This window comes from Rhamphochromis longiceps, linkage group LG14, assembly GCF_057381845.1.
Source record: "Rhamphochromis longiceps isolate RC_006_pf linkage group LG14, R_longiceps_female_GT1.1, whole genome shotgun sequence".
NCBI lineage: Eukaryota > Metazoa > Chordata > Actinopteri > Cichliformes > Cichlidae > Rhamphochromis > Rhamphochromis longiceps.
This window is the reverse complement of record NC_140570.1, coordinates 23,183,191-23,198,800: the sequence shown is the minus strand read 5'-3', so window position 1 is coordinate 23,198,800 and position 15,610 is coordinate 23,183,191. Positions and strand designations below refer to the sequence as shown.

At 38.7% G+C, this 15,610-nt stretch overlaps 1 protein-coding gene across 1 annotated transcript in view; it reads right to left on the bottom strand.

Annotated features, from left to right (window-relative positions):
• Positions 1–11,348: 11,348 nt before the first annotated feature.
• Positions 11,349–15,610, bottom strand: part of drd2a (dopamine receptor D2a) — a 57,772-nt gene continuing 53,510 nt past the window's right edge. Inside the window, exons 5-8 of the mRNA XM_085429435.1 lie at positions 15,198–15,406; positions 14,151–14,237; positions 13,538–13,925; positions 11,349–13,070 (exon numbers count right to left, since the gene is read on the bottom strand). Of these exons, the coding sequence (XP_085285561.1) occupies positions 12,874–13,070; positions 13,538–13,925; positions 14,151–14,237; positions 15,198–15,406 (881 nt within the window). The 3' untranslated portion in view covers positions 11,349–12,873. The remainder of the gene's footprint in view (positions 13,071–13,537; positions 13,926–14,150; positions 14,238–15,197; positions 15,407–15,610) is intronic.

Sequence of the window (15,610 nt, the reverse complement as noted above, 5' to 3'; positions counted from 1 at the left end):
GTATTTGATCAGAGTGCTAGCTATGAAGGTTCGTCCCTGAACAAAGTTCACCTGGGGAATTCCGTCAAAATCAGAGTCAAAGACAGGGATGGGCCACATGCAGCCAACTTTTTTTAACACTCTATTTTTATTGGTAGTTTTGTATTTTTTTTTACAAAACATTCAGACCCTTAACAAGTACAGAGCATCTAGGCTAGCAAAGACGCATATATTTAAAAAAAAGAAAGACATCCATTTATGGTACAATCAAATCAAATAGGTGAATTACAGCAATGATACATGGTACCAGAATTTATAATATTTTTCCATTCAAGTAAAGGTCCCATTTTTTCCAGTACTTCTCAAATTTAACAGCAGGAAGTCTTAGTGAAAAAGTCAGTCTCTCCATTGTGTAAATTTCCTTGATGATGCCTATCCAGTCCAAAAATGACGGTGGATCCACATTTAGCAATTTGCGAGTTATGGCTTTCTTTGAACCAGCCAATAGTATTAATAAAATATATTTGTCCGACTTCCTCAGTCCTTGGGGCAAATCACATAGATAAAACACAGTGAAATCAAGGGCCAAGTTCAAGCCCATCATAGTATTGATTTCTGTAATCACTACTAGCCAGTAGGGGACAATCTTAGCGCATTCCCAAAAAATATGAAAATGTCCTGCAGATATACATCCACAGTTCCTCCAACACTGAGCCTTGTTAGGGTCTTTACTTTGTTTACACTTAGCATTAGGCGTGACAAAAAAAACGCACTGTTTTTCCATGCAAACTCCCTCCATAGACCTGAGCTCGAGGGCATTACCACAGCCTTACATATATTAAACCAGTTGTCGTCATGTATTATTATTTCAACCTCTTTTTCCCGTCTAGCCTTGATGTACGTTTATTCCTACATGTTTGTAAACATTTGTATAATCTGGATATCTGTTCCTTTGGCGCATTTTCCTTACAAGAGTCAAAGAAGAGTTTAACCAAGCCCGTGTCCTCCTCTTCTAGGAATTTTATGTTTCTGTCGTAATTGGTGTCGGAGAGGGACAGTTCCTTCTTTATAAAATTCTCCATGAATTCGAGCATGTTGTCCCCTTCTTCATCCTCTGGTATCCCGTGAACACGTATGTTATTCCTGCGAGAGCGGGCTTCCAGGTCGGACAGACGTGTCTGGAGAGCCTCTTGTAACTGGAGAGTATGGCCGAGCACGTCTTTAAGGTCGACTGTGACCTCCTCCACCTCGGTTACTCTCTGTTCGACCTCCTCCTATTTGTTACCTCTTTTAAGTCCATGACAATTTCGTCGAGCCGTTGCTCCACTTCTTTCCTAAACTCCGACATTTCTGTTTTCACAAGTCCAGTCTTTTCCGCTATTTCTCTTTTCAAATTATCCTGGACTTTTTTCAACTCAGCGAGAATGTTAGCTTCAAATGCCTCCATCTCCATAGCTCCGTGTAACTTTAGCTTGCTAGCACCGTCAACTTCTTTCGGTGAAAAAGTCCTTCCTCCGCACTTTCTTGCCACTTTGCTCTTTAGTGGGCTGGATGAGTGTTAGTGTAAAGATGTTGCACATTTAATCCCATAGGTATCTTAATATAAAATAAAAAAGTGCAATTTCACCAGTCATCTCATTTTTCTTGCATGATAAATATGTAAAATCTGTTACGCGACTACTTTGGTGGAGCATGAATGGCTGTGAAGAGAACTGTATCAGCAGGAAAAACTTTAAAATTGATCAAAATTACAGTTAGAAGTCTAAAATTTATGTCTTCCATCCAAAGCTGTCTAGCTGGCCAGATTGGAGTCTTTGCCGAGCTGATTATGGCCCCCCGGGCTAATGTTTGACACCCCTGCTCTTGGAGGTAGCACAGGCATGCACTGAGCTTACTATATATAGAATCAATGTCAACATAAACCTTCATCAATGCACTAAGATGTTACTCCATTTACTCACCTCCAAAACCTCTGTGGTCTGACAGAGACACAAATTCCTCAAACTTGTAATGAATTGAAAATCGATCACAGTGATGCAACATTAACCAGCTACTTAACGGAAAAAGGCTCCACATGGGCGTTTTATCTATCCCCATTCCTCACACATGAGTGGTTCTTAGGAGATACTTATCAGTATTGCTAAACAGATTCTGGATGTAGTGCTTCTTCAGTTTGCATACACACAACCAACACTCGCTAGTGATGGAATAACGGCGTTACTTTTTCAGTAACGAGTAACCACAATATAATCAGCAAATACGCATTCAAAATATATATTTCAAATCTCAACAACTTCTGCTGTGAATGCTGAGTACATTCAAGGCAGAAGTTATGGCAGTAACTAATGCAAAACCACCTGTGCAGCTGTTCTCACGCCAGCTTTGCTTTTAAATCAGAGGTCAAGCTCTGTAATGGCATCCACTGCCAACTTTGACCCACACTTGTTTCCACACAAAACAGTAGAAACAAGTACAGAGTCTTGAAAATACTCTAGAAACTCTGGAGGAGAAAATGCCTTTTTACTCTCAAGAGCAGTGATGGGAATAATAGCGTTACTTTTTTCAGTAACGAGTAATCTGACTAATTACTATTCCTATCGTTACAACGCCGTTACCATCACTAACAAGAAAATGCGGTGCAGTCACGTTACTATTTTTCAACAAACAGACGGTTGAAGCTGTCTTCAGCTTACCGCACCTTATATCAGTTGCACGGAAGTAGCTGTCTACAGATGAGCTTTAGACAGCTAGATGGCCGCGCTCCCACGGAGGGCAATCACGGTCACTTTTTGGCACAACACCTGGAGCTCAGGGGGGCAAAACAATCACATGAGTGCTGCTGTTTGACTGAGGAAGAATAAAGTAGTCGTAGTAAGCCAATCACACGACCACTTCAAGATGACAAAGCATATATAGCAGTTTTTAAATTATGTTGATAGGCCACGTAAAACCAGAGTCATGATAAACAATATATACGCTGCGCTTTTCCTCAATAGTTTCATCACGTTTGCTGTCTAAGGACAGCGCTAGCAAGCACTCTCTGCTTACAAGCAAAAAATAAAAAAACAAAACAAAAAACAGCCTGTTCGTGTTGGTGGAAAAATGCACCATGTCGACCAATCAAGGTTGTTTATGGAAGAGGGGGAAGTTTTAGGAGTAACGGCGAGAGAGAGAGGGAGTGAGAGAAAGAAAGACAGCAGAAAAAGAGAGAGAGCGAGTTTTGAGACGTGAGAGATCTGTCACGTTTAGTGTGTTTGGAGTGTGTAGTTAATGTGTTGTCTTGTGTAGTTAGTGTGTAGTGTAGAGGATAGTTTTGTGTTGTGTGTCACAACAATGAGGTGAGTGCTGTCTCCAGGTAGAGAACAGGAGTGATACACCTGCTGCTGTCAGACCTGCAGGTATCAGGCTGTGATGTTCTCCTTTATAGTGGACAGAAATTATTTTTTTGGAGTCGCACAAATAATTTCTGTGGTATCTTATTGAATGCAGAACAGCTGATGGTTATATAAATAGTTTGAAATGGTTATAACAAAGGGTAAAAGGTGAATGGCTGCAAATAACTTTGTTGTTTGCAAAACTTGTGCATAGGATTTTAAAATTGACAATTTATATTTGCATTTAAAGTTATGAAATATGATTCAATAAACATGTTTGTGGTTGTTACAGTAAAAAATATAACTTTCTACTCAGATTTTATGTTTTAATTCCAAACAAGACAAAGTAAATAGTTTTTAAAGGTGAAATGTAGAGGTCAAATCAAAAGTAGTTAAAATGGCCAATTATACCCTGGACCCCAGAGGGTTTAACATTTTCTTAAGTAACATCGTTGTAGAGAGGGACATCCTTCAGAAGATGGATATAAGGTTTTCTGACTCTCTCCCTTTCAACAGCAGCAGACTCCTGCTTGATCTCAACTATCAGCACCAAAACAAAAAGGGGCCCAGAGGTGATTCCTGATGTAGTCATACTCCCTCCTTGAACCCATTTGTCACTCCTACTGCCCACCTCACCACTGTGTCACTGTCCTCACACAACTCTTGCACTGCCCTCACAAACTTTTCTTCCACTCCTGACTTTCTTAGGTAGTACCAAAGTTCCACTCTTTGAACCCTATCAAATGTTTTCTGTAGATTCACAAAGACACAATGAAGCTCCTCTGACCTTTTCTATACTTCTCCAAGAACACTATCAAAGCAAATATTGCATCTTTAATGCTCTTTGTCAGCCTGAAGATAAACTAATGCTCAATGATCATCACCTCTTCATGGTATGACTCTTCAGCTTTGTCCCTCTGTAGTTACTACAGCCCTGCTCTTTCCAGGTTTGTGTTAACCTCTTAAGCCCCAAGCCTAACTGATCTGAAAAAGGCCCGTCAGCGTCTCTACCACCTCAGACGCTTGAGAGACTTCCAACTGCCCTCCAAGGTGCTCAGGAACTTTTACTCGTGCACCATAGAGAGCATCCTGGCGGGAAACATCTTAACCTGGTTCGGAAACAGCACCATGCAGGACAAACGAGCTCTACAGAGGGTTGTGCGATCAGCTGAGCGCACCATCCGCTCCGAGCTCCCTGACCTCAAGGTGGTGCTGAACCAAGGCCAGGAAGATCGTGAAGGACCTCAGCCATCCCAACAACGGACTGTTCTCTCTGTTGAGGTCAGGAAAGCGATTCCGCTCCCTGAAGACCAACACAGAGAGACTGAGGAGGAGCTTCTTCCCGCAGGCGATACGGTCTCTCAATCACACCACCACACAGTACTGACCCACACATATGGTTCTTACACACACACTGGACATTCTGGACATTGTTTTCACTTCATCACTTAAATCACTTTAAGCATATTTGCACTGCAGAAGACACTTACAAATGTGGATTGCACAACACTGGACATTATATTCTTCATTTCCAGTTAATACTTGTACAGCTGCTGTTATTGTGTATATATTTATTTATATTTCTTCATGCATTCTTATATAGTTCTATATTGTGTATTTTGTTGTACAGTTATTTTATTTTCAACTTTAATTTATATATTTTATCTTATTCTTTCCCAGTTAAATTTACCCTTCATTCGAATTTGTGTTGTACAGTTATTTCCTTTTTAACCTTAATTTATATTTTATTCCTTCCTAGTAAAATTTACCCTTTTTAATTTTTCATATTTATTTCCCTTTTTAATTTTTCATATTTATTTCCTATCTTATTCATAGCCTTTTCCTTTTTTGTTTTCTTTAGGTCACGAGCAGTTGTCCAAGCATTTCACTGCATATCGTACTGTGTATGACTGTGTACGTGACAAATAAAATTTGAATTTGAATTTGAATCTCCTGCCTTTTGCCCCCGTATCAGGGGCCGTTGGGGCTTAAGAGGTTAAATAACCTGGTGACAAGTTGCCCTGGCTTCTCTACTAGACATCTTCATACCGCCGCATACCACATTTCTCTCTCATGTATTTCTTCATTTATCAGCTTCTCGAGGTACCCCTTCCGTCTGTATACCTCTAACCTGCTGCACATTCTTTCATGCTTGCTCTCCCGGCCAAATCAACCAGTACTTTTGAGTCCTTTTCTCCTTCCTTGGTGTCCAGCCTCACATACACTCATACACCTAGCCTTTCAGTTCTCCTACTCCTCTCTGTTATTACTATTCCGCTTTAAATTTGCTAGCCCCTTCCTTTAAATACTTTTCTGTACTTCCTCATTCCACCACTGATCATTAAATACATTCTTGGCAGTTTCCCTCCGATCACTGTGCATCCACTATGGTAATGCTTGCTTTAGGATTAGGCTAGAACACAGCCATGCACAAGAAACTATCTCGGTGTGTCATATGAAATTTTACATGTTTACATTTAATCTCTATCAGAAACAGAGCTAGGAAATTAGTCCAGGTATTTGTAAGTATTTAACTTTCTCTGAAAGTATTATCATTTTGCACCACTTGTTCTAAGTAAGCGTATGGCCTTTAGGGCCTTTTGGGGTCTTAGCAGATAATACATTTTTCTAATTGTTAATGGGCCAGCATAGGCACTCGATAGGACTCATTTCATAGGCATGAGAAGATTTCAGCTATATAGGAACGCTATCATTATCCAGTCATTACCTTAGGTTCCTTATTGCCTACACAACAACAGTGCTGTCTGAATCCTACTTCTCCAACCCCTGGGGCTATTTTTGGACACGCCTGTCAATTATTTCTGCAAAGATAGAAACTGTACAGAGGTGATGAGGGAAAACATACACTAGAGATTGAAGAAAGAAGAGGGTGGGGGAACAGACACAACAAAAACTCTCCTCAGAGACTCTATGGTACAGCATTGCATTGCATGAATAGCTGACTGCCAGTGTTATGTAGTTTATTGCTGATATGATATTTGATATTGTACTGTGAAAGCATATATCCAACCACCTTTAGAGCCAAATGTAAATCACTGCTTGGTCACATTACATGTGAAATATAATACAGAGAGGACTGGACAGAACTCGAGAGGCTGTATCGCTTTATCTTTCCTATTGTATATGCCTGTGTTGGGGAACACTGGGTACAATGGTGCTTCAGCATATCAGTAATCCTTGAACTGGAGCCCTAAGGCGGTGCATAAGGAATGACACTGGGGACGGGCTGTCCAGCATTCCAACATTTTCCTCCTGATATAATCAGAAATTTAATCAGAGACATGGCGGTGCCCTGTAGCATCAATAAAAAAGGTGGGATCAAAACCATAGTTTTTCATAAATGACACAAAAAAATGAATGAATACAAAAAGATTGCATTGTGAGGAATTCCCATTTAAGATACCCGTAATTGTTGCTTTTTGGCTTTCTCATAACTGAGTCTGTCACTGTGAATTACGTTATGTTTATCTTGCATTTCTTGCACTCTGACTACATAAATATACACCACAGCTCCAATGTAGACGTTCAAACGGTTTATGGTTAGTCCCATATATGATTAGACAGTGACATTGTTTTTATATTTTAGCTTGCTACCAAAACAGATTACAGTTATTTGATGAATTTAAGGTGACAAGCATTTTTACATGCAGTTCATCTCTATCTGCATCTGAGGTTACCATTTTCAGGGAATTATACAGTATTTGACTTTGGTTTTTATTATTCTAGTGTTTGAAATTTTGGAATTTCATAGAATTTAATGGAATTTTATATAATATACTCTTTTGTAACAGTTGCAAGTTCTTTGTATTTTCATTTGGAGTTTTCCTAATAATTCCTTCCTTTCTCTTATCTCTCTGTGTTCTCCCTCAGAGTGACTTCATTCAGGTGTTTTCCTCTGTTGTAGTTTAGTTCCTCTTTTATCCTGATAGCCAGTTTTCTCGCTTGTCTTTTTTTGCACAGCCTCCCTTTTTCCTTTGTCATGGTACTCTCAGTAGCTTTACAGGTGGCTTTCAAAAGCCACAGGCTAAAACTTGTCAGTTTTTTCTCAATACCATGGCATATTAAATATATTATGTACATATCTGGGATTGCTGAAGTTCTTATTAATAGCTGAGCTATGTTGCTCTTCTTCCTCTGTATCTCCTGGCATGTCCTTGTTCTTTAGATTATGGCTTTGTTTGGATTTTTGTGTTTTGTTTGTAACTTTGATCAGCCACAATAAAACCCTTTCGTGTTGAATTCCGCCTGCAGTGCTCTACATTCGGCTCCTCCACTCCTACACACTGATCATGACACCCCTATTTTTCAGAGGCAATTCCCTAAGAGCTGTTTCATGAAGAGATGTGGGATATTTCTGTTGTATTTCTTCCAAAAGAACTCACAAGGGGGCTTCAAAGTGGCTCTCAGTGTAAGCAAAAGTGACCATCCTTAGTCTCCAAAACAAAATATCACACAAAAGATGTTGATTCTGATATATTTTGAAAAACTAAAAAAACTAAAATAAGTTTTGTGCATTCAGAAACGAGAGGTGGATGGTGATGTTGGAACAAAAAACTATGTGGACTTTATAGATAGCTACGTAACCTTCTGGGCGAAACCTGTACTTGTTAGGAGAGAGATGGCATCCATCCCACTTTGGATGGAGCAGCTCTCACTCTCTGCAGCTTCTCTCCTCCTGTTACCCCCTCAAACCCTTAGAGACTCTGTCTGCTCCCTGACAAAAAACAAACCAAAATCAGCTGAAATAATTTAAACACAAAAAATTCCAAAGAAAGAACAATATTGTATCTACAACAAATAAAACTGTGAAATGTGGATTGTTAAACATTAGGTCTCTCTCCTCTAAGTTCATGTTAGTTAATAAATTAATAATTACAGTAGGATGATTGTGTTAGTTTAAATGACCCCTGAGTTACACTAATTGATGCTTTGCCTTGTCCACCCAGCTGGAAAACTAAAAAAAAAAACATTTTTATTTGTTGTTATCTATCGTCCACCTGGGCCTTTTTCTGTCTGAATTCTCAAACGTTTTACCTGATTTAGGGCTCAGCTTAGATAAAATAGTTGTGTGTAATTTTAACATCCATGTAGATATCCTCAACACGGCATTTAATCTATTATTAGACTCAATTGGCTTCTTTAAACATGCAAAAGAACCCACCCAGCACTTTAATCACATTCAAAATCTTGTTTTGACATGTGGCATAGAAACTGAACATTTAAAAGTGCTTCCCTATTTGCTGTGTAATCAGTAATGGATTAATTTGCGGTGGTTAAATCACAATGACTTACAATACCATAATAAATCTCTTCCACAGCATGTCCTGTCTTTTGTCTTGTCTTCATCGCTCACCCACAACCAGTCGCAGCAGATGGCTGCCCCTCCCTGAGCCTGGTTCTGCTGAGGTATCTTCCTGTTAAAAGGGAGTTTTTCCTTTCCACTGTCACCAAAGCACTTGCTTATCGGGGGATATATAGTTTTGTTGGGGTTTTCTCTGTTTTCTTTGTATTATTGTAGGGCATTTACCTTATAATATAAAGTGCCTTCAGGCAACAGTTGCCTCAATGCAGTAAGAAAACAAACATGGCTTAGATCTTGACCTTGAAGACATGTTTGGGAGAAAACCCATTGGGCGATTAGTGTGTGTATGTTTGATCACTGTAGTTTTGTGAATTGTAGATGGATGCCTCAACAGAATCCATGAACTTAATGGTCCTTCGGCTGAATTAGATAAAAGCTAAAGGCAGAAAAATCCATAAACAAATACCAATGGAAGACTTAAAGGAAGAAACCTTTATACACAGTCGACTGGGACTCATGAGCCTTACATAGCTTCTTTGTGAGGATCTCTCACACACATGCACACACAGACAGACAGACACACACACACACAAAAAAAATGAATGCCTAACCCTAACCCTTAACCTAAACCTGACCATAACCTAACTGTAACCCTGACACTAAAACCACATTTTGAGCCTCAAAGATGCCTTTAAATGCCTTCAAATTTGTGAGGACCATTTGTATGTCCTCACAAGTGACTGTTGGTTCTCACTAGTATAGTTGAATGCAGATTTCGGTCCTCACAAAGATAGCTAGACAGGAACACACACACACACACACACACACACACACACACACACACACACACACACACACACACACACACACACACACACACACACAGCCTATGTCATAAGTCACAGCCCTTCTATAACAGCTTTTCTCAAGGGGCAAGTAAAATTCAAGTCCCTATAGTTAGCACAAGTCCATTAAGTTGTATCACCAACTATTTCACAAGTCAGCTGCTGAATGAAGGTATTCACTGAAACTGACAGCCTCGTTACTGATTCTGCTCTTTTGTAAAAGAAACAAGGAAATGTAACAAACTCTTGAGCAGCAATCACAGTTTTAATTCTGTTGTGACTGTAGGGTTTGATAAACTAATGAATAAAATGTAAGTACTGCTGAGTGAATACTTCAGTTATGAAATATAATAACATTAATTGCATTATCTTTGCAAAAGACAAAATTAATAGAGAGCCAGCTGAGTTCAGTTTGCAGAGAAGCACAGAAGGCAAAAACCAAAGCTGACCACCAGAAGCCCTTTTTTACAGGTTTTAAATTTACATTTATTTAAAAGGTTTTCACAGTTTCTAACCAACTTTTGACAAAACATTTGTCTTACAGCTTTGTTCTGTGGGCATATGATCAATAAAAATGCCAATGATAGCCTCATATACAAATTCACAGCTGGGTGACTTTGGCGTTAAGTTATAGAAACATAAAAAAAATCACACAAAACCATAAATCAACCAATCAAAGCAAGCTAACAAAGCTGCATGTTAAATTAAGTTTTTGTCATTGGAGTGGTGTTTTTAACAGACAGCTTTAGTCACTTAAGAGAAAACACGAACTCTCATGAAGACTCAGTAAAAATTCCTGTTTTCTGTTGCACTCAACAACAGTACATTTTGCCTGCATGCTAGAAAAAGCAGTGTAGCGTTAGCAACATGCCCACCCCATCACTTTCACCTTACCTCAGAAGAGAGGGACGATTGAGGGAAGATGATTATGGTTATGTTTAACTGGGGTTTCATATTTTTACAGTTTTTATATTTTATGATATGGAACCTTTATCATTTTGGGAGTATGCTTATTTGCTCTTAGATCTTAATTATTAAGAAAGAAACAGTCGTCTCAATAATCAAACTCCTATAGAAATACAACTCAGTTTCATAATTTTGTTTTTTGCTGGTGTAATAAATTGCTCTCATCTGTTTCCCTTGATAAGGCTAAGATACACTTCCCTGGCTCTTCTTTAAGATATTGATTTTAGATACTTTAGGGTGTTTGGGTATCATTTTAACTCCCAGTTTATTGATGTAAAGCCAGCACAATCTGCAGTTAAATGTCAACTCCTCAGAATAAAATCAAGCATGAATAATCACCTTTACTAGCGCTGCTTTCCGCACTGTAGCTGCTCAGATATATTTCAAGGAAAGGTTTGGTCTTCTGAGATGACATGACAACAAAAAAAGGTGAAAGCTGCATTTCCAGAGCATTGTGTATTCAGACTGCAAGTGCAGCACTCAACACAAGTGATGAATTACCTTGAACAGCAACTATTTTTCATTCGGTTGCCTTAGTCAGACTTGGGGATTGCTAACAGCGGTAGAAATACTTTAATATGTTGTTTCTGGCTCATCCCTTTGTTGTTCTTTTTTTTTCTGAAATGATGCAATGCTCAAACATCTTTGGCCATCACGAAGACTGATGTTGAGCTTGAACGAAAGTATAAATGATGTCAGCTACTCATGAGAGTAAAGAGTGCATTTCACAGCCACAACAAAGGAATTATGTCATCCCCCTCTTGACCCAGACATGGTGATATGCATCCATCGACACTGTATTCTTACTCTTTTACCCATGCACAACACACAAAACTTTATTTCAAATATTTATTTCCACTTGTCAGTTTGTCACACATAGATACCACGGTTTAGTGGCAAACCATGGCGCCCACAAATATTTAGTTTCCCAATGACTCGTAACACAGCGTGCCCTTTAAAGAAAAAGAAATATTCAAAAATGAGATCTGTAGCAGATGCACAGAGGCATCGAACCATCTCAAAATTGTGTTTTAAATAACTAAACATGAATAACAACAATGAAAAGAATAACACACAGTAATAACAAGTAAATTCAGTCAGTGTTCATTACTAAAGAATAAGCTGGAGTGTTATTTACGCTTCATTTTGATCTCATCTTCAGACATGAACTCCCTTTTCCCACCTGTTCATTAGGACTGAAGCTATTCAAACAGTGGCACATAGCGAGTCAGTCTGGTAGCTCTGTGTGTGCGTATATACTGTAAATATAAAATGAGATCATCACTCCAACTCCAACACTGTAGTTGTAATAGTTGTATACATGTATTGCGGTAGCTATTATTTCAGTTTCACCCCATTCTTGCTCAGCAAAGGCCCCAGGGAGAGGCTTCAGGGGCTGGGTTGCACATATCCACATGATTATACCTGGAAGCTGCAAAGTCCACATACCATTCATTAGTTTTAATGGAACAACGCCTCTGCAGCAGAGCTTGGTGTTGCTTCCAGTAAACAACTCAAACTGCAGATCAATCCTAGGAATAACAGAGAAGCTTTTGAATAATGACCAGTCAGTTATGAGTGTATTCGTATACACACAGTGAGCGGTGATATTCATGTGGCACTTCACACGGTATCTTAACTTCATTTATTGGAGATCTTTTGCAATTTATTGTTAAACATGCATTTCAAGTAGAGGAGCAGTGTAGCATGCATCACATTTCTATTGCGGTCATATAATCACAATAAATGCATTAAGAAAAACTATGTACAACAAATAATAATAATAATAGCATTAGTAATTATAATAGATATTTATTTATAAAATTGCTAAATTGCAGATATTGGCATGGCTGCATCATACAGCAAGTAAATTATACCGTGTCTTTCAGACAATCAGTGAATCTAATCAGTGAATTGTTTTCAATTTTAACACTGCAATGAACACTGACTCGATATCTTTAAGATTTGCAAAAAACATCTATGATTAAAACATAAAGTACACATACAATAAATAGCAGTTTGCATGTGTGTGGTATACACAGATGGCTCCTTACATGACAAGCACAATGATGTCAGAGAACAATGTCATTTTTTTCTCTCTCCATAAAACAGGTCATCGTTACAGACATTTCTTGTTTTACATTCAGTGATTTGGAGAACGGGACTCCACACGAAATTTAACATATAGATCCAAGATGCCTTTCAAGAAGACAAAGCCAAAGCCAGTTTTTTTGTTTTTTTTTTCAGTCACTTAACTAACTTTAAATGAACAGATCGTAGTTTCCCCACGTGGTGTATTTTCCTTAAGAGGATGAGGTATTTGCCACAGGATATGCTTTCATTCATCACCTCTCCTTTAGTCTGATCAGATAAGTGATGTTGCAGCTCAGCAGTGCAAGATCTTAATGAATGCCTTTCTGAACTCAACATTAAAGGTGGTGTATATGATGGGATTTACAGCACTATTCACATAGCCCAGCCAGGTGAAAGCGTTATACATCCCGGCAGGAACCTTGCATTTGGTGCAGTGGGTGTTCAAGATATGTGTGATGAAAAACGGCAGCCAGCATATAATGAATACACCTGAGGAAAGAAAAAAAAAATTAGGTATTAGAATAAGATACAGAGAATGAGGAAATAAAGCCCAAATATGGGTGGCCCTACTGAGGAGTTGGATTCTAAAGTATCAGTACAATTTCTTTTTGTTGCATCACTGTCTGACTTGTTTTTCAAACTCTTTTTTTAGGTCCTACTGAAAAAATTGATTGAAATGAAAACAAAAACAAACGTAAAGACAGCCAAATACCTATGATAGAGCAGTGGGAAAAAAAAGATATGTACATTGCAAAAAACGCTTTGAACACGCTCCTTTGCATGTTCAAAGATAACATTTGGTTCTAGAAATGCTTAATTTTCTAGTGTCACTTCAACTTTGATGTGCAGAATCACATAAAACGGCTTTTAATTGAGCTTGTATTCACTTTCATGACTTCTTTTAAAATCAAATGAATAATTTAAAAATTACTACTAATAATAAGGGACTAACTTACCGAGGACGATGGCTAACATCTGGGTAGCCTTCTTTTCCTTTTGCTGGGAGATCTTTCTCTTGCTCATGGTTTTCACAGAAGTCTGAGTCTTGCCATTAGGTAAGGCCTGTGTCTGGAAGGCTTTGGCTACGATGGGTGCCGGATCGCCTAAGGTCTCCTTGGCAGGATCGCCGTTCTTTTCGGCTTTCTGGCCCTCCTTGTGGGGTGTGGGGGGTGTTGAGATGGGGCTAGCGCTGGCCTTGTTGGGCATCAATAGCTGATGGCTCGTGGCTGGAGTGTCTCCAAGAGCACCTTGTATCTGCTGCTTCTGCTTCACACTGCTTCCACTGTTATTCAGCTCATCCAGCTCCAGATCTTCTCCCTCATTGACCACATCTTTGATGAATATCTGAATGAAGACAAATTTAGTAAAGGTTCATTCGGATGGGGGTAGCGAGTATAAAACTTTTCTTTATTTAACTTTGAATTTTAAAATTACATTTATTCTAGCAGATGGGGAAAACTTCAAGGTGACATCTTTCGAAATCTCTGCAGGCAAAAACTTTTTTTTTTTTCCATCAATTAAACTTTTAGGGGAAAGCATAAAAACAAAAGAACAAAAATGTATACACACCACTTTCTTCTTGTTGACAGGAAAACTCCCATTAGTTTTAACAATCATGGTGCACAGCCTCACATCCTCTGGATGAGTGCACTTATCCTGAAATGAAAACAGCTGTGTCAGGCAAGGAGAGAGTACAATGTCAAAGCAACTGACAAAAGGGCCGTCTAAGCATGGAGGAACAGGTCCCGCTTCCTACACGGTCAAAAGAGGCTACACTGAGCACGGAAAGGCTGTTTAGCAGCACTCTGATCTGCAGCTTCTATACCCGCTGAAAATCCAATCCATCAATGTGACCATGTAATATATTGTTGTGTGAAATAATTTCACCAACCTTAATTTGATAATTAAGATAAGAAGTGAAAAATTATGCTCCGTTACCCCATAAAGATTATAGCTATCTGTCAATATGCTGCCATATATTGACCAAAACCACAGCACGAAGCCATGCATAAACATGAGTAATGTACTGCACTGGATCGAGAGTGTTGCTTACTTTCTGTACAGACATCAATAAGTTATGACAAGAAAATCAATACCCAGAAAAGCAAAAGGTCATTTGAGGGCCGTCACAATTAGTTTTGCATGTCACATTTTCTTTTTAAATGACACATTTTACAGGGAAATGTGTCATTTAAGATTCAAATTTGTGTCCTGGATTAAACCTGATATTAAATATCTTATTTTCATGTAAGGTGTTAAAAACTAAAACAGCTAAAAAGCCTTTTCTAGCAGAGTCTTGCTCAATTCAACCCCTTATCTTAATCCATTGTGTATTCAAAGAAAATCAATCGCAGTCTGTGTTTTTATTTTAATAATGTGTTGCTCTGTAATACAATGTCTGCTTGTAAAACCAACAAGAATAGCTGGACTGAAAAAATGTATTGCAGTTCCCTAAAGAAACAAACAAAATCAAACAGCAAATGATGTCTTTTGTGATGTTTTTTAGTTTAATGTATTACTCTAAAATATTAAGACAGTACAGAGAGATAAAGGAGCTTTGATAAAATAAATGTGTAAATGAAGCCATAAAAACACGAGCCAGCTATAGCAGCTCACCTTTAGTGAGGTGGCCATATCAGGGTCCGCAGCCTGAGAGACAAGCTGCTTTGGTTTTGTGTTGACGCGTTTTCTGCGCTTCCTCAGGACCACATAAATTTGGACATAAACGAGCAGAGTGATGATGAAGGGTACATAAAAGGACACAATGGAAGAGTACACCACAAAGGCTGGATTGGCGATCACACAGAGAGACTCATCACGAGTAGCTGTGGAGATAAGCACAATGTGAATTAAGACTGCGTGTTCTCTTTCTCCCAAGACTTGCTGCTTTTGTGCGTGTGTATGTGTTTAATCTTATTTTACTTCCACTTTTAAAAGTCTGTAAAACCAGAATTTGGAACCTTAGATTTGCTTGAACCAATAATTGCTTTTTGATTGCAAGTAGATCCAAAAATGTCACCACTTCTACA